General features: G+C 47.7%; 1 protein-coding gene across 3 annotated transcripts in view; it reads right to left on the bottom strand.

The window, feature by feature from the left end:
• Window positions 1-709: 709 nt before the first annotated feature.
• SMOX (spermine oxidase) overlaps window positions 710-22,289 on the bottom strand; it is a 60,394-nt gene continuing 38,814 nt past the window's right edge. For 2 of the 3 annotated variants that reach the window (XM_062640118.1, XM_062640117.1), the window contains exons 4-7: window positions 13,699-13,872; window positions 7,181-7,904; window positions 1,932-2,092; window positions 710-1,203 (exon numbers count right to left, since the gene is read on the bottom strand). In XM_062640118.1, the coding sequence (XP_062496102.1) occupies window positions 1,066-1,203; window positions 1,932-2,092; window positions 7,181-7,904; window positions 13,699-13,872 (1,197 nt within the window). In that variant the 3' untranslated portion in view covers window positions 710-1,065. The remainder of the gene's footprint in view (window positions 1,204-1,931; window positions 2,093-7,180; window positions 7,905-13,698; window positions 13,873-22,289) is intronic. The other variant, XM_062640119.1, reaches the window with a different exon arrangement.

The following is a 22,289-nucleotide window of genomic DNA, read 5'->3' as shown; positions in this document are numbered from 1 at the left end:
ATTGGCTGCCCCAATTCCAGTGTAGAGTCCACTACAGCTCTACCTGCATTACCAAGGCAGTTTGGGGCTTTATTTTGCACTTCGATCTTGTGCATAGACATGAACACTCCTTCCACAATGTGGCTGTGGCTGAAGGATGGTTGGAATTTGATGTTCCCTTCAGAGACCGCACCAGCTCCCAGAGAAGCTCTCCTGGCTTAGCTTCCTTAAAGAAGCTTAATTCCCACACATCCAAACCATGCTGTGACCCAAACCAAGCTTTAAAAAGCAGGAGTGACTGGGGCACTCCCTTCAAATCCAAGATACTATCCCAGACCAGACAGGGACAGTTTCCAGTGCTGCTTTCATCAAGGCTGTTTTATCTCTCTGCTTTGCAGCGCTGTGATTCCTTTGACAACTTCCCATGGATTGAGAGAGCCCAGAGGGAAGATAAATTCCTCCATGAAATCATAAGCAGACTTCCTGAAGCGCTAAGGCCCACAGGAGCTGACAGGCAGGTGACACACAGAGTTAAAGATAGCGTGAGACACGTTTCTGGGAGGATCTGGACAAGGGAAATGACTGTGGCTTTAAGGCAGAATTCTTGGTGTGAACCAAGATCAAGCAGAACATTGAGTACCCACATTTACCTTAAGATTCTCCTACTCCAAATGTTCTAGGAAGGGAGAAAATCCCTGTTGTTATAATGGGTGAAAGAGTTGCAAGTCACTGAGTGAAGGGTCCAGGAAGTACCAAAGCACCCAGTGTTTTTATGACAACATTTATTTTAGTATAGAAGGCACTTACAATACAGAAAGAAAACAAAACATAAACTAGGATAGGCACCAAAAGTGAAGTTAGAATTCAAATGACAAAGAAACAGTTTACCAGACAAAAGGAGCACCCTTCCCTGTTAACAACAGAGCACACAGAAATGAAGCTATTGATGACTAACTCTTTAAACAGATAGGACTTTAATAGAAAAAGATAAAGACTGTTCTACTGAAATTAAAAAGGAATCCCTCCACACCTGCACAAGGGACTGGGAGGTGGTGGTGGTGGCAGTGGTCACAAACATGGGGCTTTTCAGCTCTGGCACTGCAGGAGGTCCTGGTACATCTCGATGAGGTGAGCGGCCTCTCTCTGCCCAGAAAGCACAGCACCGTGGGTAGTGGAATAGTACTTCCTGTGAGTGGCCTCCCCTGAAAACATCACCTGCATTGGCTGCAGAGGGGAAGAGAAGCAGAAAGCTCAGCAGTGCCCATGGGAAAGCTAAAAGGAGACAAAACTTTGTCTCCTCCCACATCCCCATGAGCTGACGGCGGTGTTTTAGAGCGCTGGCTCCTGACATCCCAACGTGGTGCACTAAGAGCACAGCGCACCTCTACCTGTGTCATAGAACACAGAACACTTTGGGTTGGAAGAGAGCTTAAAGCTCCTCCAGCTCCAACCCCTGCCACGGGCAGGGACCCCTTCCACTAGAGCAGCTTGCTCCAAGCCCCTGTGTCCAGCCTGGCCTTGAACACTGCCAGGGATGGGGCAGCCACAGCTTCTCTGGGCACCCTGTGCCAGCGCCTCAGCACCCTCCCAGGGAAGAGCTTCTGCCTAAGAGCTCATCTCAGTCTCCCCTCTGGCAGGTTAAAGCCATTCCCCTTGCCCTGTCCCTACAGGCTAATGGTTATTAAATGCAGAGATCACAAAGATTCCAAAGCCACGTGGATGAGCAGCTCTTGATAACTTCAGAGATAGAGGGATCCCTGAGATGTTGGCATTCCAAACAATTGAAGAGGTAAAATCCTACACACATCATTTGTCCAGATATTACAAAACCTGGAAAACACATTATTGGAGGCCTAACCACAGATTGTCTCTTTTGCCCTCCCTCCCTGAGAACCCACCACCCAACACCACGTTACCCTTATTGCCACAGAACTGATTTGGGCCATACTTACAGTAGTTTTGGAGCTTTCAGCGTAAGGCAGTGGTTTAGCAAGTTTCTCTACATCAGCCCCACTAGACCCAACTTGGGTGTAAGAGTAGGATCCCCGGAAGTAGGGATTGCTGCCCCAGGAGGACCGCAGGATCCGGCGAGGTTTCGGAATGTTTGGATTTCCTGGGTGGAAAGCAGAAGACAAGAAATAAGACCATGTCCAGAAGAAAACACAGCAATGCCTCTGCAAGGTGTGGGTGGCACGATTTCAGCCTGGTTTATTGAGAATACAACCTAGCAGAGCCCGCAGGCTACAGGGAAAAGGCTCTAAACCACAACTCTTTCCTATTACTGAGGATCTATACAACAGAAACAGCATCCCTTTAACCTTAGCTGCTGTCTTCCACTGTGGGGAAGATCATTAGCCTGGTGTGAAGTGTGCCTCCAAAGAGGAACAGAGATAAGGGGTGTTAGAAGGCAAATCCTCATTATGCAGGGGGACAGGAAAACGTGTCAGGAAGTTCTCAGAACCTGTATTATTCACTCCAATTGCTACCCACTAGCCCCCCAGACGAACCTAAAATCCAACAAACCCATTCTGTGCAATGCCCATGGCACAGAAATAAGGCTTTTGAGGCTAGAAGGGGGATTTCAAGATTGCTGTAGGATTTCCACTGCTAAGAGGATGGAGGACCTAGAGGTGAGCAGCACTGGAGTGCACCAGTGGTAGGGCTGCTGTCCCCATCCTAAAGAGTACAGGGGCAACCTCACATATCCAGGCAAGGTTCAGCTACTTGGGTCGAGCCTAAGTCTTCTTCACTGAAAGGGTTGTCAAGCATTGGAACAGGCTGCCCAGGGCAGTGGTGGAGTCACAGTCCCTGGAGGTACTTAGAAGACATGAAGATGAGGTACTTCGAAGACATGAAGATGAGGTACTTAGAAGACATGAAGATGAGGTACTTAGAAGACATGAAGATGAGATACTTAGAAGACATGAAGATGAGGTACTTAGAAGACATGAAGATGAGGTACTTAGAAGACATGAAGATGAGGTACTTAGAAGACATGAAGATGTGGCTCTCTGGGACATGGTTTAGTGGTGGCCTTGGCAGTGCTGGGGTAATGGTTGGACTCGACGATCTTCAAGGCCTTTTCCAACCTAAATGACTGTGATTCTAAGTCTGTAAGAGACTGTCAGCACAAGAAACAAGAGTACTGAGAAGTGTCTGCATCTTGCACAGCCCACGTGCCAGCTTCAGGGCCTGACTGTAACCCTTGCAAGCTATGAAGATGATCCAAATTCCCTCACAGCTTGGAGAGGGAGACACCCAACTGTAAAGACTCGTCAGGCACTACATCACTTACTTCTGCTCCACAATCATTTAGTCATGCCTTCAATTCCTTCAAACCAGGAGCAGGCTACTCCTCTGGGTCAGCTATTGCTTTCAGGAACATCCTGTCTCAACCACAACTATGAAGTCCAAGGCTGAAGCAGAGCAAAGGCACCTGGATGACTCAAACAACACTGTGAGCACTGTGTAACCACTAACCCCAGCTCAAAATAGCAGTGGCACAGAACAGCAAATAAATACACCCTGCAAACAAAACACATCCTACAACTGAATGCTGTTTCAGGAATAACAACTTAGCATAACAAAGGCTCTAAATACCCTCCTGCAAGGATCTTCAAAGCCTAGGATGGAAGTGAAAAGCCCAAGGGAGTGTGAGAAAAAGGAGCTCTCAGATATGGCAAGGAAGTAAGTTATCACGTTTTAGTTTGAAGGGCTGTGGGAAAGCCCAGGAGAACACACCATGAAAGCTGTCAGATAACACAGCACCAACCAGGGATGGAGCAGTCATCCATCACATCGCATCGCATGACACAAAACCAAAGGCACAATGATGTCTTTGCACATAAAAGAAGTCTCTGCAGTGGGCTGGTGGGGCCTCTTCCGTGGCTGGTGCCTGTTCTCATGTTCCTGTGTCAAGGAACCCTGAAGATTTTCAATACAGGAGACAACAAGATGTTGATAAAAAGGGGATTAACATTAGGAACTCACAGTGTTACAAGCAATGAGATGAGGGCTTGTCAGCCTGTAAGGCCACAGATCTGCTAAAAGACTGGTATTTGTTAACAAAAGGGGCTTGTGGAGTCATTACCCAATCAACAGTTGTATAAATCCAGCTATCCTTCATATCTATCTATAATAAAATCAGCTCACAGATCTAAATTAGACACCCGAATCCAGCTGCCTACCTGAGAGCAGGGTATCTAAGACCCCATCCAGGCAAAGAGAGATCTGTGGTACTACACACGCATTAGTCTCCAGCCACTAGAGACATTAGGGTACCCCAGGCATCCCATGGGGCTGGTAGATGTGATGCAGGACCTAATAGAGAGCCATTCCCCTCCAGAGAAATAGCTGGGGTATGGGGAGGACAACTACTGCCTCCTAACACTTGAGCTCAGCCAACAAAGAGAGCAGAGCAAGGCTTGTAATTGTGCACAGCCAGCCCATTTGATCAGATTTAGAAGACACCACTTTTCAGTTGTGAAAAGCAGCTGTTGTCAATGGTCCTTAGGGTAGAACAATCCTCAGAGCTTTCCACAGCAAAGCCAGATCCACAGCACTGACCTGCGTGTGAAATGTAAGTCACCTCTCAGTGGGAGTCTAAAGAATGGATTTCACGTAGGATTTAACATCTTCTGAGGCCAGAGCAAAGGCCTCCATGAGCAATGGACTAGAAGAACAGAGCTGAAGATGGGAACCCACCTGGTAATGAATTAATTCTTTAATAGAAGAAGAAGAAATAAGAACCTGGGGGACTTTAGATGCAGAACACGGAAGCTACAAAAGGCAAAGTGAACACTAAAAGGTTCATACTACCTGCTTTCATTACTGAATATGAAGCTCTCTTTAGACTTCATAGAAAAAGCTGCTTCAGAAGATGTCACAGAGCACCAAGCGAGGTGTGGAAGATCCAAACTGCCTTATGGAAGAGTCTTTCCAGTCAGCTTAGAACCCTAGGTTCTAAGGACTGGTTTCCCAACAGAACCTACATGAAGTTGGGTACTGGGAAATGCTTCAAAAGCTGGGTTTGAAGACAGAAGATTGCTTTGTGTCCCCCCCCAGCCATCCCCTGGCTGGATTAACCCACTCTCCCACTCCCAATGAAACAGATGAGTGGAGAAGACATTAGGTGCATGGAAAGCTTCTGTTCTTTCAGCCTGCCTGGCACTTGGCCCAGGTTAGCCACGTATTGCTTCTTCTGTGAGCCTGCTAGGGAAAACAGGAGCAAGGGCAACAGGATAAACCCAAGCACCTTAGCAAGGCCATCCTGGAAGATCTATGGAAAGGTTTTCTATAAACTAGCAAGTTTTGGGGGGCAGAAAGTGGAACGTGTTGTGTAATGGCTGCTCCAAGAACAGGTTTTTGTCTCGCAGTTTCGGGGCCACCTCTCAGCTTATGTACAAAATGATTACTGCAGGGCAAGGCCTTGGGAAGTTCAGTCTAGAATTCTCTGGGGTTAGATAACCAGGATTAGCAGAGGGCTGAGGCAGAGCCCATAGTGTTGCTGAGTCTGATGGACAGTGATCAGGTGCAGCATCAGCTGGAACAGCAACTGTAGCACATACCCATGACCCGGTGCCAACAGATTTCCATCCTCGGAGGAAGAGAGGAACATCCAACACATGCAAACAATAACAATAATGAAGGAGCCCAAAAAGGAAGAAGGAGATTATGTTCCATCTGCCACAGAAAGACCCAAAGAGCCAAATTCCCACTAATGAATCAAGATGGCTTAAAAAAACAAAGGTCTTGAGCAAGAAGAGCTGCACAAACCAAGTTGTTTATACGTTCTGAGAGACGTCAGCACTGGAAAAACTTGGCCTTGAAGAGAGGAGCCTCCTGTTCTGCTTGTGTGAAGCAGCTGGGCTGCTGAGGTCAGGAGGAAAGAGCTATGTACGGACAGTGCAACGTGACGTAGGGACACCAAACACCACTGAAAACAAACAAGCTGCCCCAGTCCAGTATTCACTGTTTCATTCTACTTGTCTGTGAGCTGCAGGACAGCCACAGGTTCATCATCCAACACTGAACACGATTCAGTTTTGGTCACTGCACTGAGGCTTCTGAACCTAGTGCCTATCCTATGGACTCTGAAGGGAGTAATAAAACCTTTGTTGGCAGTAGCCAGCCACGTAGGTGGTCCTTAGCTTCCAGAGCCCCCTCTCTAGATCTTCACGTTGCATTCAGCAAATGGTCTGTAAGGACAGGGGAAAGATACACTTGTGAAGGCAAACTTCTTCAGTGGACAAGAAGTAAGGCTGGAAACCCACTGAGTGTTGAGATTTGTTTAGCACGAGGCAGCAGGCAGATATAAATAGCTTAATCACAGGACTCGTCTCTAGAATAGCTTCAAATACATCTAGTCTAGGATGATGCTGCTCTTATAATTGCTTATAACTATGTGCAAGTTCAAAGTCCTTATTTCCAGGCTGAGTCAACCACTGTTTCTTTCAGCATTGCTACCTGACAGTTGTGCTTGTACAGTGCCTTCCATAAGGGGATCTCAAAGACTCCATAGATACAAAAACCCCTTTCCATGGGAAGATGTGCAACTCTAGGGCAGTGACTGGAGGCAAACTAAGGCCCCGCATTACAACTTTTAGTGATTTCATCTTGGATTTTCTCAGTGCAAGACACCTAAGATCTGCCTTGCTCCAACTGCTGCCCTTAATGTGATGCATGCCCAGTGAATGTGAAACCTGTGAAGTCCAGAAGGTTTAAATGAGGTAACCAGAATGTGGGAACTCTTAAGATCAATGGATTCTTTGAGAATTAGGCCAGAGAGATTTCCATATAGCCTCGGGTTCAACAGAAGTCGGGGATGTGATTCAACCACCACATCTCAGCTGATCTAAATTAGTTCAACTCCACTGGCTCTGAAAGTGCTGCTTTCCACCCCTGAGATCAGCCCTCAGGAGTACTGAGCCTGACAGCTCCAGCTGCTGAAGAGTTACTTGTGATTAAATAGAGCAGAGGATGTGGAATCCTCAAGCACTTCTGCCCCCCACTTCCTGAGCTGGTTATCAGCCCCTCTATAAATAGCTTTCAGGCACACCCGAGCAGGAGGGATGCTGGAAGCAACAAACACAGCCTATTCAAAGGGATACAGAATGCCAAAGAACTAAAATTGACTTGCATGCATTTCCTTCCTAGTGGCTATTCAACACCCTGGCCCCATCTCCCTCCCCTCTCCACTCACCACAGGAACCAGAGCATGGCTGACCTGTGAATTTACGTAGCATTTCGGTGCAGGTTTCTGCCACAGTTTCATCATCACACTTCTCCATGATGAGTGCCTCCTCTCCACAGATCCAGCCACTCAGGACATGGCCATACCTCTCCGGTGGGTAGAGTACATCGAAGCTGCAGATCTTCTTGTACCACAGCTCCTCAGGGTAAGTCAAGCTCTCACTCTCTGCCTCATCTTCCCAGACAAACTGGATGCTGTTGCATTCAGAGCTCCAGAAAGGCTCTTCAAACTCCAGGAATATCTTGTCAGTCGTATTGATTCCCAGTTTCTCAATGGCCATCACCTTCTCCTCTGGCAAGCGGGGATGGAACAGGCTTTCATGGCGCTTCTTCAAGACTCCCAGGGACACGGTCACAATGACGTGGTCAGCTGGGATGAACTCACAGTCCTCGCACTCTACGAAGACATTGGAGCCCTTGTCCTCCTCGGGGAGGTCACTGTTGTGGTCAGCCACCCTCTCGATCTCCTTGCTGACCGACTGGTTCCAGTGGATGCACTTGACCGGCTTGCGGAGCTGAATGACAGACTCGGGGATGGAGCGGGCCAGGAGCTCCACGATTTTAATGAAACCACAAGGAATGATGTGATGAGCTCCAGGGATTTCGGTCCATTCCCCAAATTCACTGAGTGACACTTCATCCATGCTGTGGGAGCTGCTCTCGCAACTCTCTACCTGAGGGAAAAGCAACACAAAAGCAACGTTGCCACAGAGCAACTCATTTTGCCTCAGGACAGCATCACAAGGAACACAGAGCTGCTGCTGGGAGTCCTGAATCCCACTCTTACTCCACATTATGCAGAGAAGAGATTCAGAGCAGCCCTGCAGAGAAGGACTTGGGGGTGTTGGTTGATGAGAAAATGAAAAGGAGCCAGCAGTGTGAGCTTTCAGCCCAGAAAGCAACCGTATCCTGGGCTGCATCAAAAGGAACATGAGCAGCAGGTTGAAGGAGGTGATCCTCCCCCTCTACTCAGCTCTCATGAGAACTCACTTGGAGCATTGTGTGCAGTTCTGGTGTCCTCAACATAAAAAGGACATGGAACTGCTGGAACAAGTCCAGAGGAGGCCATGAGGATGATCAGGGGCTGGAGCACCTCCTGTATGAAGACAGGCTGAGAAAGTTGGGGCTGTTCACCCTGGAGAAGAGAAGGCTGCGTGGAGACCTCATAGCAACCTCCCAGTACCTGAAGGGGGGGCATAGGGATGCTGGGGAGGGACTGTCGTGATAGGACATGGGGTAACGGGTTAAAACTTAAACGGGGGAAGTTTAGATTGGATATAAGGAAGAAATTCTTTACTGTTAGGGTGGTGAGGCACTGGAATGGGTTGCCCAGGGAGGCTGTGAATGCTCCATCCCTGGCAGTGTTCAAGGCCAGGTTGGATGGAGTCTTGGGTGATATGGTTTAGTGTGAGGTGTCCCTGCCCATGGCAGGGGGGTTGGAACTGGATGATCTTAAGGTCCTTTCTAACCCTAACTATTCTATGATTCTATGATTATTTTTGCTACTAAAGGAGTGTTTGGCCATAGGACCTTACACAATCAATCCTCAGCCTTCTTTCCAACCAGAGAAAGCATTTTGTCATGGTAAGAAGCTGCATCAGCTTCAGTTGCACTGGCCAAGTGTCCTGGGTTCGGCAGTAGCAGTCATTTTTCCCCTTCTTGGTAGCTGGTGCAGTGCAGTGTTTTGACCTTCAGCTCTGGAACAGAGCTGATAACAAGCGATGTTTTGGTTTGGCCAAGGACTTTGTGAGCCTCATGCTCTGCCAGGGAGGAGGGGAAGCCAGGAGGAAGCAGAGACAGGACACCTGACCCAAACTGACCAAAGAGGTATTCCATACCACAGCACGTCATGCCCAGGATGTAATTGGGAGTTAGCTGGAAGGGCTGGGAGACTGCAGGGTTGGAGGAGGTATCGGTCAGAGCTTGGTCGGGCTGGGGGGGCGATTTATCAGTCGGCTGGTGGTTAGATGATGTATTCTCTTCCCTTGTTATTTCCTTTATCATTATTATCATTGGTGGTAGCAGTAGTGATTTGTGTTATACCTTAGTTACTAAACTGTTCTTATCTCAACCCGTGGGAGTTGCATTCTTTTCGATTCTCCTCTCCGTCCCTCCGAGAGCAGGGGGAGGGCAAGAAAGGGGGGGAAGTGAGCGAACGAATTACCTGACTGGGTTTAAACCACGACAGTTCTTTTTGGCGCCCAACGTGGGGCACGAAGGGTTGAGATAACGACAGATCTGACCAGATTAATAGTCACTCGTCACAATGCTGATTTATTGGCTCTCAGAGTTGTTTTGCTTGATCTCACAGCTTCAGAATGTTGTAACTTACGTAGAGCCGGTATTTGCTGTGATAGTGTTTATCAAGTGTGGGGCCTGGGCTAAGGTTCTTGTCTCACTGTGCTTTATGGCAATGGCTTGTAATACGGGCGGGCTCCAGCAGCAGGGCGGGACGGACGTGGCCGTGGACTTGTACCTGGCCGTCCGGCTGCTCTTCACCGTCCTGGCCCTCACCCTACTCTCCATCTTCGTGAGGCTGCGGGGAGCCGAGGGGGAGCGGCCCCGGGAGCCGGCGGCAGCCGAACCGGCCCGGGAGAGCGGCCCCGGGGACCAAGCGGCGGCGGGAGCGGGGCCGGAGGCCGCGAGGGGACGGCTGCCGGTGGAGGAGGTCGGGGCGGTCGAGGAGAGGAAGGAAGCGGCTGCCGAGCAGCGGGAGAAGGCGGCGGAGGAGCCGAGCCCCGCGGAGGCGCCGAGCCCCGCGGCCGAGCCCAGCCCCGCGACGGCCGATGGCATTTCTCGGAAGCCGCCCGCCGAGCCCCAGGAGGATGCAGGAGGTCACGCAGCATTTCCCAGCAAGGCAGAGGAGGAAGAGCTGGACTCAGGAAAAGAGAAGCTGGTGGTGGGAGAGCCGGCAAGCACAGCGGCTACACCAGCCCCAGTGACAAGTACAGCAGCATCAACTGAGAGTTCTGAAGGTTGTGAATGGCCTTTGGGTGTCCTTGGGACCTGCCTGCTGATTGTGATGGGGATCAGCATGTTGGCACACACACAGACTGTGTTCTACCCGCAACCATTTTGTCTGATCTCAAAAGTTAAGCAGAGTCAGGTTTGGGTCTTGTCTGGGGTTAGACGAGGATATGGGGGGACCAAGAGGTTTTCCCCAAGGCTGGACAGTCATGAGTGGCAGGGTGTGTGGGACAGTATGGGCAACTATCTAGTCCACTGGGCCCCTCCAGTGCTTTGGAAGCGTCGGAGATGGAAGGCAGTTGTATGGAGTCCCCAGCAACAAGCTGCAGAAACTGCTTAAGGGGACAGTGAATTATTTTAAGCCTGGTGGGCCCATGGCACTTCAGGCCATCAGAACAGAGATGCAACATGGAGATGGACTCATGATCGAGGGGTGGACTTAGCAATGGACACTATTGCCCAGGTTATTCACGAGTGTGAACACTGCACACAGTCTCTCCTGCTCTGGAAGACTGTTACAAGAGATGGAGCCTGACATGGACCAGATGGACTCAGCAGCTTTATAGGGACTGGTCCATGCACTAAGATAAGAGTGCACTGAGATAAGAGTGATGGTATATTGAAAATGTGGGATCTGAGCATGACGTGAATGGTATGGAATAAGGGGTGGATAATGTCCTGGGTTCAGCAGTAGCAGTCATTTTTCCCCTTCTTGGTAGCTGGTGCAGTGCAGTGTTTTGACCTTCAGCTCTGGAACAGAGCTGATAACAAGCGATGTTTTGGTTTGGCCAAGGACTTTGTGAGCCTCATGCTCTGCCAGGGAGGAGGGGAAGCCAGGAGGAAGCAGAGACAGGACACCTGACCCAAACTGACCAAAGAGGTATTCCATACCACAGCACGTCATGCCCAGGAGGTAATTGGGAGTTAGCCGGAAGGGCTGTGGGACTGCAGGGTTGAAGGAGGTATCGGTCAGAGCTTGGTCAGGCTGGGGGGGCGAGTTATCGGTCGGCTGGTGGTTAGATGATGTATTCTCTTCCCTTGTTATTTCCTTTATCATTATTATCATTGGTGGTAGCAGTAGTGATTTGTGTTATACCTTAGTTACTAAACTGTTCTTATCTCAACCCGTGGGAGTTGCATTCTTTTCGATTCTCCTCTCCGTCCCTCCGAGAGCAGGGGGAGGGCAAGAAAGGGGGGGAAGTGAGCGAACGAATTACCTGACTGGGTTTAAACCACGACACCAAGGTTGCATCATCCAGAGTTCAGAGATGACATCTTTGCTTCTGCATGATTTGTGGTTAAAGCTCTGACTGGTTTCTATCATCTAAACCCCCCTTCACTGGCTGGAGACTGGCCTCTTGGTGCTCCTACAACACAGGCTGGAGCTGTGTTAATCAGATGCTTTTTCCAATGTTAATAAATGTTCCCATGAGGAGCCATGGAAAACTTTTGGCAGCTATTCCTGCTGTCTGCAGCTTTCAGCAAGCTGTCATACAGCAATCAGCAAGCAAACAATCTGCCAGAGGCGAGAGGACTCAACAGAGAAGGAACTGAAGGAGACAGAAAAGGGAAATGCCAAGATATGAGAGACCTGTGTTTGATTCACTTGATGCGATTACCAAAGCTTTAGATTCAGGACTTGTTGGTTAATGTTTGTAGGAGTATCAGGCATAGCTGCAGCTTCCAACAATCACTGGAACAAAGGCAGGATGTTTGGCCTGTCCTGTGATAAGTTTCTAATGATAATACTGATGCATGGGACACAGTGATCTTAAAATCTTCGAATCACCGGAGTCATGATGATTTGCACGCTCCAATTCTTTAAGCATTTTAGGCTTAAATTACATTACATTACAATTCCTTGCCTTCCCCTTTGGCCAGTTTTCCAGGCCTTTCCACACTTTAATGACCACATTTTGGAAGCCTGGCAAGCTTAGACCCCTCTCCCTGTGGGGCGTCTTGGTGCAGGGCAGGAATCTCTGTGCTGGGCTAAGCAAACAAGTCAGAGCTGTTCTAGGAGTTCACAGGCTGTGACTGTACTGACAAACAGGGGCTGCCCCTTCCTGGTTGTTGCCCCCTGACTCCAGGCACAGCTCTTGGGCCACATCCCTTCTTGAAGACCTATTCTCTGAATCTGCTGTGGTTGCACCCCATCTGATGGCTGAGCAAGCACTCACAGCACTCGCCCAAGATCATTTTGGCTGGTCCACAGCACAAACCCTGCACCTTGGGTCTTGCAACAGGCCATTCATCCCGCCTGGATGCTCCAACAGGACACTCCACATGCTGAACACAACAAACAGTGGTCGCTATTTGATTCAACCACAAAGGACAAAAGCCAGGAAGAAAATCAGGGAACTACCAAGACCATACTTTGCCTGAGACACCAGTTAATCCTCATGCTCTCAGCAGCTCCAATCTGATAGTCTTAAGCACCAGAAGCTTTGTTGTTCTCAGGTATTTACACATGAGAAGGGATTTACCAGGCCTGCAGAAAAGTCTCTGGCTGTGGCAACCTATAGCAACCACAGAAGAAACCACCAGGAAAACCAGAGCTATACCAGACTAACATCATCTGCATGGGTGATGCTCCGTGGATAACACAATCGCTAGTCCATGTGGCAGCTGTGGAGACTCCCAAGCTCTTGGGTTAGACACTGAGATACCAGAACAGCACTCAGGATGCCTGAGCTCGTATCTCAGCTTTATCACAACCCCCTGTGAGGATCTTTAGATCTTTCTCTTTATTTCAGCTTCCTACCTGTATGTAGTGAATATCATACACTTCCTCACATCACAGCATGCTCCTTGCCTCCCCTGCCTCATTTCATAAACCTTTAAGTCATTATAATTGAAATAGGAATGACTGTTACACTTTACTTGTGGAGTGCTTGATGGAGCATTAAGTCCTCATCCCACAGAGATCTCATTTAGGCCAAAGCATCAAGGAGATAAAAAGAACTAGGGAAGCTGTGAGGAAAAATGATTACGACATGGGTTGATACAATCAACCTTTGATTTTATTGCTTTACCTTCAAACTGCTTTCTAGGGATTCCTTCAGCAAATTACCAGTATCAAAGTTACATTTCTTCTGGCCTCTGAGATATGGACAGATGTGGAAGGGAATGAAAAACACTCAGGAAGGATTATGGTGTCCCTGGTGTAAGGCACAAGACATTACTAAAAGAACCTGACAGTCAAGTTAGCTTCAGGTAGTAAGAAAACATTAAATCACACCAGAAAATTTAACAGGGCCTAGGAAAGCCCCTTCTAGGTAGAAAGCTGGAAGTTTAAGGTAAGAAGATAAAAGAATAAAGGTATTATTTCTTGCAGGACACTCTGCATATGCCTCATGAGGAAAAGTTGTCCCATCTAAACACAACCTGCCCCAGCTGCAAGAGACGACAGTGATTCCCCAGTGATGGGCAAGGCTTAGCAAGGTGTCTGAGGTTCTAGAACTGTCTGTTCTTAGTTAAAACAAAATGTGCACTCACACATACCTTAAGGTACTGCTGGATCATGGCTAGTTTCAGCCTCTTGATGGCCTCTGTGTCATCCGGGTCGGCCTTGACGCGCTTGCGCACTACATCCCGTGTGAAGACACCCACACTGTTCTGGCTCTCAGCGTTGACTGGTTTACCTCGTTGGAAGAACTCCTGAGTCAGGTTATAGACCTGCCAGAGACAGGGCAGAGAAATGGACAACGTGATTCACAGCAGAACCCAAGCAGGATGCTTTTTCCTCCATCCAAACCCAGCACATTCATCACCTCCTCTTGCCAACTCTAATAGCACACTCTTGCCTCAACACCATGTCAAGTTGCACCCACAGCTATGGTGATAAGAAGGCAGGAAGCAACATTTCCCTGCAGGCAAAGATAACCACCCTTACTTACCTGCAATAGCCCAGTTACTATTGTTAAGTTGCTATTAACTTACTATGAGTTATTTTTTAACTCAAGCATGTCCATCCTATCACTTGCAGAACACCAAGACCTTCATTCCATTCCCAGTAGCTAAACCATGTTGTTCAACCAAATGTTTAGATGCTGCAGCTGCATTTGCAAGGCAAGTTAAGTGCAGACTGCAGAGCACCTCTGCAGAACAGCTTTGGGTTTGCTCTGCGTGATTCTGGGCTCTGCTGAACAGTATCACAGCCACCAGTCTCTATCCAAAGCCTACTGGGAGTTGAACTCAAGCAGTAGGAGCCATGTGCTTCCTCGCATCTGGCAACCAGCACCAGCTCTTCTCACAGCTCAAAGTCTCAGATGCAATCCCAGCCCATACATTTGACTGCTCTAACCTGGAACCAGCCCTTCCACCCTCTCCATTATTTAGGAATAATGCCCAGGAACCCACCAGGAATTCAGTTTTATAGCTGCTTTTCTCTTGTCCACTGAAAATTAGGAAGCAACCCACACAGGCTTAGCAAAGGAATGATGTATGCACACAGGTTTTACTTGTTGAGTAAAAGACAGGGACAGGCATAGATTCATGGAAAACCATGACGTATCCCACTACTCTGAGAAGGGCCCACAAGGAAAATCCCCTTCTAAGAAATCAATGCTCTTTGGAGATCTTCCTGACATATTTTTAACCCCAGTTTTCCACCCTAAAAGCTACTTAAAAGCAAGAAAACCACCATCCACCTTGACCACCTGCTTGTGGCTGTCTGAAGCAATCACTGTTTCTGCCTGTGATATCACCAGAAGAGCCCGAGATGGAACCACGGCCTTTCATTTCCATGGAAAAACTCTGAGGAATCTTTTAACACAGGAAAGCTTTTAAAAGATGCCTCTCAGAAGTACAACTCATGCCATTAGTGACCAGAATGAGTCAACTTCCCATTTATATCATGGCACTTGGGTGCACAGTACTCTTTGTACAAAGAGAGAGGCAATATCCCTGCTTGGGGAGTTTTTCCTATCAAAGATGGTTTGATTACAGCTTATGATCCTTTCTGTGGAGACAGATTAGTTGGGCATACTGAGTTCAACTCAAAAGTAAATGCCTGGTAGGAAGCTGTGGGAGCCTCTCCCACAAATGCTCCCAGGGCTTCCCATTCTCTGCTGATACAGATAATCCATCATGGGTTAGTTTCTTCCTGTTCTGATGCTCCCCAGAAGCTTGATTTTCTCTTGGGTTTTAGCAATAACGTGAATTTGAGGAGGCAAAAGAGAGGGATGATGAGGAAAGGAGGTGCTGAGGAAAAATGCATGGCAGTGGTAGGAGTAAGAGGAAACAGGTCTGTAAGGGAAGGAGGAAGGTGAGTAGAAAGGGACAAGTAAGGCATGAAGAGGAAACTGAAGAAGACAATAAGTGAAACAATGAAAATAAAAGGGGAAAACTACAAAACCAAGTAAATAATCACAAGGAAAATGAACAGAAGTGGTGAACAGAATTGCACACACTGACTGGGACACAGCCTTTCCAAGGAGATTTCCAGACAAGAAAGGTGGAGACCAATGCCCTACATGAAAGGAAGGAAAGGATATAGAACCTTCTCTGTTCCCCAGTGCCAAGGGCTCTTTGGCAATTTTAATATCTCACAGCTCTCAGGCCCACCAATTTATGAGGCTCAAACCACTTGCTGCAGGCACAAGGCGCACAGACCCTTGCGTCAGCACAATGCAGTTCAGCTTCCATAAGCTGATTGCATGCTATAAGCAGATAACAAATTCACAAGACAAGCAAAGCTGTGTTAAAATCCAGCTCCCATTTGGCAAAAGGTTAAGTGAGCCTTTTGGTTTTATTAACCACTGTATTCCTCATTGCCCAACAGAGAAAAGAGCAGCAATGCAGAGTTATCCATGCTGTAAACATCAGGTAAAGCCTTTCCTCTGTATGTCATCCCATTGATCAGCCAGCAGGTAAGTATAATCACCATTAGGATTTAGTATTTTCTCTCGGAATCCCTGTCACTTCATTACTTTTTCTCTTCTTGGGGGTGCTGAACCATCTGATGAGGAACAGAAGGCAAAGCTGTTGTAGGCAAGAAGCAGAAGGAGAAACAACAGCAAGTCCTACATTAAGAGATACATCGGCATAATGAAAGAATCAAAAAGACACTCCATATGTATTAATATGCACATGCAGCAAACACATCCTATGTAAGAAACTGTGGGAAAGGTTCACTGGAAGCCTTGATTTAAGGTAGGTTTCCAATGAAGCAGGAGCAGAATTGCACTGTCTGGAGCTGGGGTTACCTAGGCTTTCCTTCCCTAGGTGGGAAACTGCTCACATAACAGAAGCCTTCATCACACCTATGGACCATCTCTGAAGTCACTGGAAACAGCATTTGTGAGGTCTGAAAACACCTTCTCCTTCCATCATCTCATCATGATGTGATGACAGAAGGGATCCCAAGAGTGTTCAAGTGGGCTTTATCTCAACGATCCTGCTGAAAGTAGCATTGAGAATGACCTGAAAGATGGCGCTGATCTTCCAGTTAACCCTGCAAATACCCATGCATCCAAACTGAGAGTGCTGTGCCCATCAGCAAGGAAACCTACACCATAGAATCACAAAATTATAGAACAGTTAGGGTTGGAAAGGACCTGAACATCATCCAGTTCCAACCCCCCTGCCATGGGCAGGGACACCTCACACTAAACCATGTCACCCAAGGCCTCATTCAACCTGGTCTTCAACACTGCCAGGGATGGAGCATTCACAACTTCCCTGGGCAACCCATTCCAGTGCCATGTACAGCCCTGACTCATCTCCCTTTCCTAGTATCACAGACCTGACACAAGAAGGAAGGAAGGAAAAAAAGGACAGACTCCATCACCTCCCAGCTGCCACCACTGGCAAACACATCCAAGCACAATGATCTGACTGCTTCTCACCCTAAAGCTCCTCTGGGTTTGGGCAAAACAACTGCCCTTAGAAGCCTCTCTGAAAGAACTACCCGCAGAAGCAAAAGACACAGAACATCTCAAATGACTATTCATTCCAAGCAGACTTCCTTCCCTAATTCTGAGGGTTCACATACAGTCCTTTTGGGAAATAGGACTGAAGGTCAGGAATTCAAAGGAGTTAATCGCATCCTTCATCTTCTTTCTGACCAACTCTGGGGCATCCCACAACCAGGCTGTCTGCAGAGAACATAGGTTCCACCCGCATTATCCTCTCTGCTACCTACAGGCTTCCACCTACAACGTCTTTACTACATACGTGCTCCTCCACCATGGGACGAGGCAGGCTCTTAGGAAGAGCAAATCTAAATAAAGCAGTTTCTCAGCTCTGAAGGAGGTCAGGAAAGCACATCCCAATCCACACTCCTTCCTGTCAGCGCCGCTGACGAGCCACAGCATTGTCTTTTTCACACTTGGCTTAAAAACTGCAGTGACTTAATCCCTGGTCAGTACAAAAGCCCTGTTGGACATAGGTCCGTGCTGTTACCAGGCCAGACATCTGTCAGTGCAATAGAGGGACAGGGAAGGAACAGTGACACTCGGTGGCCCTTTGGTCCTGCTTTCGATGATAACACAAGGCGCTGGAGCTTAATTGGGGATGGCACAAAGCCCAGCACAGGGTGGGGGTGAGAAGGGTGGAAAACTTTGTCATGCTTTGGCTGCATCCCTGCCCCCAGAAGCTGTGCAAGTACACAGGAGTAAGCTGATTGTTCAAGGGAGGGTTCCTGTGAAGCAGGTCTTTAGGGACCAGATCCTTACTGGAAAGCCCAAGTAAAAATAGGCAGGTTTTGGTTATCAGGCTGGCTGATGGACTGTGACATTCCTGGGTAGGCAAAGAAGGAGGATTTTTCACTGCATTTAACTTATCCAGCTCACCACTTCCCTCCCACACTTCACTAATACCTGGGCTTTAAATACCTCTTTGGGGGGAGACGTGAGGACTTAGCAGGGACAGAAGAGCAACCCTGAGATGGATCATCCCTATTCACATTTTCCCAGTAGTTATCTGCACACACAGACACTGATGTCTGTGCAGATGCTACCCTCAAAGATAACATTTCCATCACTTTGAGGGGTTGTGCAGATGTGGCGTAAGCAGGCTCATCCAGTTCCACTAGAGCAGGATGCTCCAAGCCCCGTCCAACCTGGCCTTGAACACCGCCAGGGATGGGGCAGCCACAGCTTCTCTGGGCACTCCCCCAGTTATCTGAGCAGGAGTGATGAGGAGCATGGGGATATGATGAATACATGGCATGGACATCACTGTAGAACCTTCCAGTGGTGGTGCCCCCTTCCTTTGAGAGACTAACTAAACAAACCGATGGGGACCCTGATCAGTGCCAGCTCCACACAGCACACAGCCTAAGGATCATCTTAAAACAGCAGTGGATGGAGAGCTGTCCTGCCAACAGAAGGCTCGATGCTGTTTCTCATACTGCATCACTTGCCAACGTGTGGTTGGAAACCCAGGTAGCAGTTCTGCAGGACTGGAGACCTTCTTTACAGGCACTGCTCACTTTGCTGGTGCTCTCATATGGAGGAGGAATAGTCACCTCATACACAAGCTCTTGATAGATCTTGACTGACTTCAGTGCAGTGCAACAGCCTCTTGTAGAGCACTTCCCGCTACAGAAAAGCAGAGCTGAACACTTACACTGCTCAGCTTCCATGTAACCAAATAAAGGCTCCTGTGAGGCATCCCTACAGCTATTAACATTCAGGCTACGGCAAACAAAAAGAAGCCAAACTTGAAGTAGAAGAAGCAGCCAAAAAAGATTGGACACGTGCCTGGAAAAAGCACAAGGACTCCAAATGAACTAGTGAGGCAAAGAGATGGAGGTACTGGGGAGCTCTGCCCTTCACACCAGGAAAACTCAGCACACATCGAGACCTCTCCTGGCTCCCGCATCAGCAACTTCACATACCCAAGTGAAACACTCAAGGGAGACCCTCTGCACTTGGCACTCACTGAAGGTGGTGTCCAGGTGACAAAATAACTGGGGCTAGAAACAGACTGAAGACTAAATTCCTACTGTTACTGCCCAGCACCCATTTCATCACCAGTTAAAGAAAGAGCATTTGCCAGCTAGGGTGAAACATGAAATGATGGAATGGACTCAAATGAAAATGCAAGAAGAAATGCTGGGGAAGTGAGGGACAACAAAACACAAACCAAAAATGCACCAGGCAGACTCAGCCTGTGTAAAAAGAAACATTCCCTGCACTTTATGCCAGAGGAAAATGGCCCCAAAGCCACATGTGTCTGCAGCACATGCTCCTGACTAGTACCCATGGGTACTTGTGAACTGGAGATGTTCAGATCATGTAGCTCACCTTAATCCCCACTTTTCTTATGCAGCACAGGGAAGAAACTACCACCACCTGTTTTAATCAATAAAGACAGTCTAATCTGACACCCCAAAGAGGCTGGGACGAGAAACTCAATCGCTCTTGCAACCAGCACACTTGGAAGGAAGACAGTGAATGCACCTCCTAACAACTACAGTTAGGAACTGGCTGATGTCCTCTTCTTGGCTTAAGCTGTCCCTTACATATTTTTTATGACAGACAGTAGCTGCAGACATCTTTACAACCCACAAATGTGAAAGCCTTTTCTATCTCCTAGTGATAGAGACACCCAATGATAAGCTAACAGTGTGCTGCGTAAAGAAGATTAACTTTCAGTGTGGTGTTCTCTCCTGTTGCTGGCTGCCCCCCTTTTCTCTTGCTTTAAAAGAAAGGGCAGATTTACCAAATTCATAATTTCTCAAAAACTGGGCACCTTGTTATAGCCTTTATCACATCAGTTGCATCTCAAAGCTACTTAGCGCTCATCTTTGTGTCCCCGTTTCAGTCTACTTGCCTCTACAACTTCCCTTTGCTGGAGATTTTCCTACCCTCTTTGAGGCAGGATGCTTACCAAGCAGCACATGCGGCTTGGTGGTGTTCCACTTACATAAATAATGCTGCCCACTGCAGTATTTTCGCTTACTCCTTCTCTCCTCTTTACTCTCAGTTGCTGTTCATCTTGCTCCCTGTAGCCTGGAGAAGAGAAGGCTGCATGGAGACCTCAGGGCAGCCTTCCAGTATCTGAAGGGGGGCTATAGGGATGGTGGAGAGGGACTCTTCATTAGGGACTGTAGTGACAGGACAAGGGGTAACGGGTTAAAACTGAAACAGGGGAAGTTTAGATTGGATATAAGGCAGAAGTTCTTTCCTGTTAGGGTGGTGAGGCACTGGAATGGGTTGTCCAGGGAGGTTGTGAATGCTCCATCCCTGCTGGTGTTCAAGGCCAGGTTGGACAGAGCCTTGAGTGCCATGGTTTAGTGTGAGGTGTCCCTGCCCACGGCAGGAGGGTTGGAACTGGATGATCTTAAGGTCTGTTCCAGCCCTAAGTATTCTATGTGTCTATGATTCTGTATCTCCCCTGGCTTTATCTGGCTCTGTCTTCAGTCAGATGTTCAGATGAATTCTCTCCACCTTTGTCCAAGAAGAATTCCCTCCCTGCCATGGGTTGCTAAATTCCTTCCATAATGAGGTTTCTTTGAAATTCCTATAAGCCTTCTCTCAAACTGGAATAATTCTGTGCCATCCCATTACAGATTCCAGTTCAGAGACCCCGGACAGCATCAAAAGTCTTTTCAAACAAACAAAAAAGCCATTTCTGCTCCCTATTCAATTCTTGGTAATCCCTTACAGGCTACAGTGACTTTTTGGTGGCTTTCCAAATGCTCATAGGCATATTTTTAAACATAAAGTATGCAAGAGTAACCTGAATCTAGGGCGTGCTTAGCCAAGCATTAGATACTGGTGAAGTTCCAGCCCTAACTATTCTACGATTCTATGATTCCAAGTTCACTCTCAGATGAAAATCTGAAGGTTTTAGGCATGGCTACAGCATGATGAAAATCACAGAGTTTTGTTCTATTTTATACCTGCTTTATAACCAACCAACATTATAATCAACTGACAGATCCCATTACCTGGAGGACTAAACATTCTGCATCGAACCCCTACAGGTATTTCATAAGAGACATGAATAAAAGGTAGGAAACAGTTATCATGGAATCATGGCATGGTTTGTGTTGGAAGGGACCTTCAAGCTCATCCAGTTCCACCCCCTGCCACAGGCAGGGACACCTTCCACTAGAGCAGCTTGCTCCAAGCCCCTGTGCCCAACCTGACCTTCAACACTGCCAGGGATGGGGCAGCCACAGCTTCTCTGGGCACCCTGTGCCAGCGCCTCAGCACCCTCACAGGGAAGAGCTTCTGCCTAGGAGCTCATCTCAGTCTCCCCTGGCAGGTTCAAGCCATTCCCCTTGGCCTGGCCCTACAGGCCCTTGTCCAGAGCCCCTCTCCAGGTTTCCTGTAGCCCCTTTAGGCACTGGGAGCTGCCCTAAGGTTAATTGTAATTAACTTTGGCAAGCCTCTCTCCACCACTCTACCTAATGCCAAATCTTCCTAGTGAAAGCAGACAGAACTAATACCAGCCTTTCATATGTGTTTAACACTTAAATCAGTAAGAAACCCCATGTTTCCTCGGAAAGAACTACCAGGATGACAGCAGCAGGGCCAAGCTACATGAAAGTAAATTTGGCCTTTTTTTGCCTAATATTGAGCAGAGGTTAATCTTTCCACTCCCCATGCATTTTAATTTCCATATTGTCAGCTTCTATTTAGTATTTTTAGGCTCTGTACTTGTACTTGTTTGGTTTTCCTTTTCCATTTGGCTCTTCTGTCACATTCTGAAGCCCTTATCTACACTGAACTGAAGAGGACGTCACTGAATGTTGATCAGAAGATGTTAAAATAACCTTAAACTGAAGCCCACACTGGCCTGAATCTACCAGAAAACATGTTCCTTTCCTTCTGATGCAACTAAACTTGCAATTCCTCTGACACAGCACTGCCTTTGGCACACTTCACAGCACACTATGGTATTTATAACATCAATAACATGTCAGAGGGCTACAATATTTAGCTGGCTGTTGCTAAGGTTTTGCGTTCTACTTTGTTTAGTAAGTTGATCCCTCCTCTGCTCTTCTAATTGGGTAGCAACTTTCTAGAGTAAATGACTGGATCTCCCCAACAATAGTTGTTGGAAGTGATTAAACTGATGACAAATGTGGAAAGACTGCTCTTCCTAACAACAGTTAATCCCATATCACAACCAAA

Source organism: Pezoporus occidentalis, unplaced genomic scaffold (genome assembly GCF_034315485.1).
Source record: "Pezoporus occidentalis ecotype Australia unplaced genomic scaffold, CSIRO_AGI_Poc_V1 ctg63, whole genome shotgun sequence".
Classification (NCBI taxonomy): Eukaryota; Metazoa; Chordata; class Aves; order Psittaciformes; family Psittacidae; genus Pezoporus; species Pezoporus occidentalis.
Note: the sequence above shows the minus strand (reverse complement) of the source record. Positions and strands in the feature narration are given on the sequence as shown.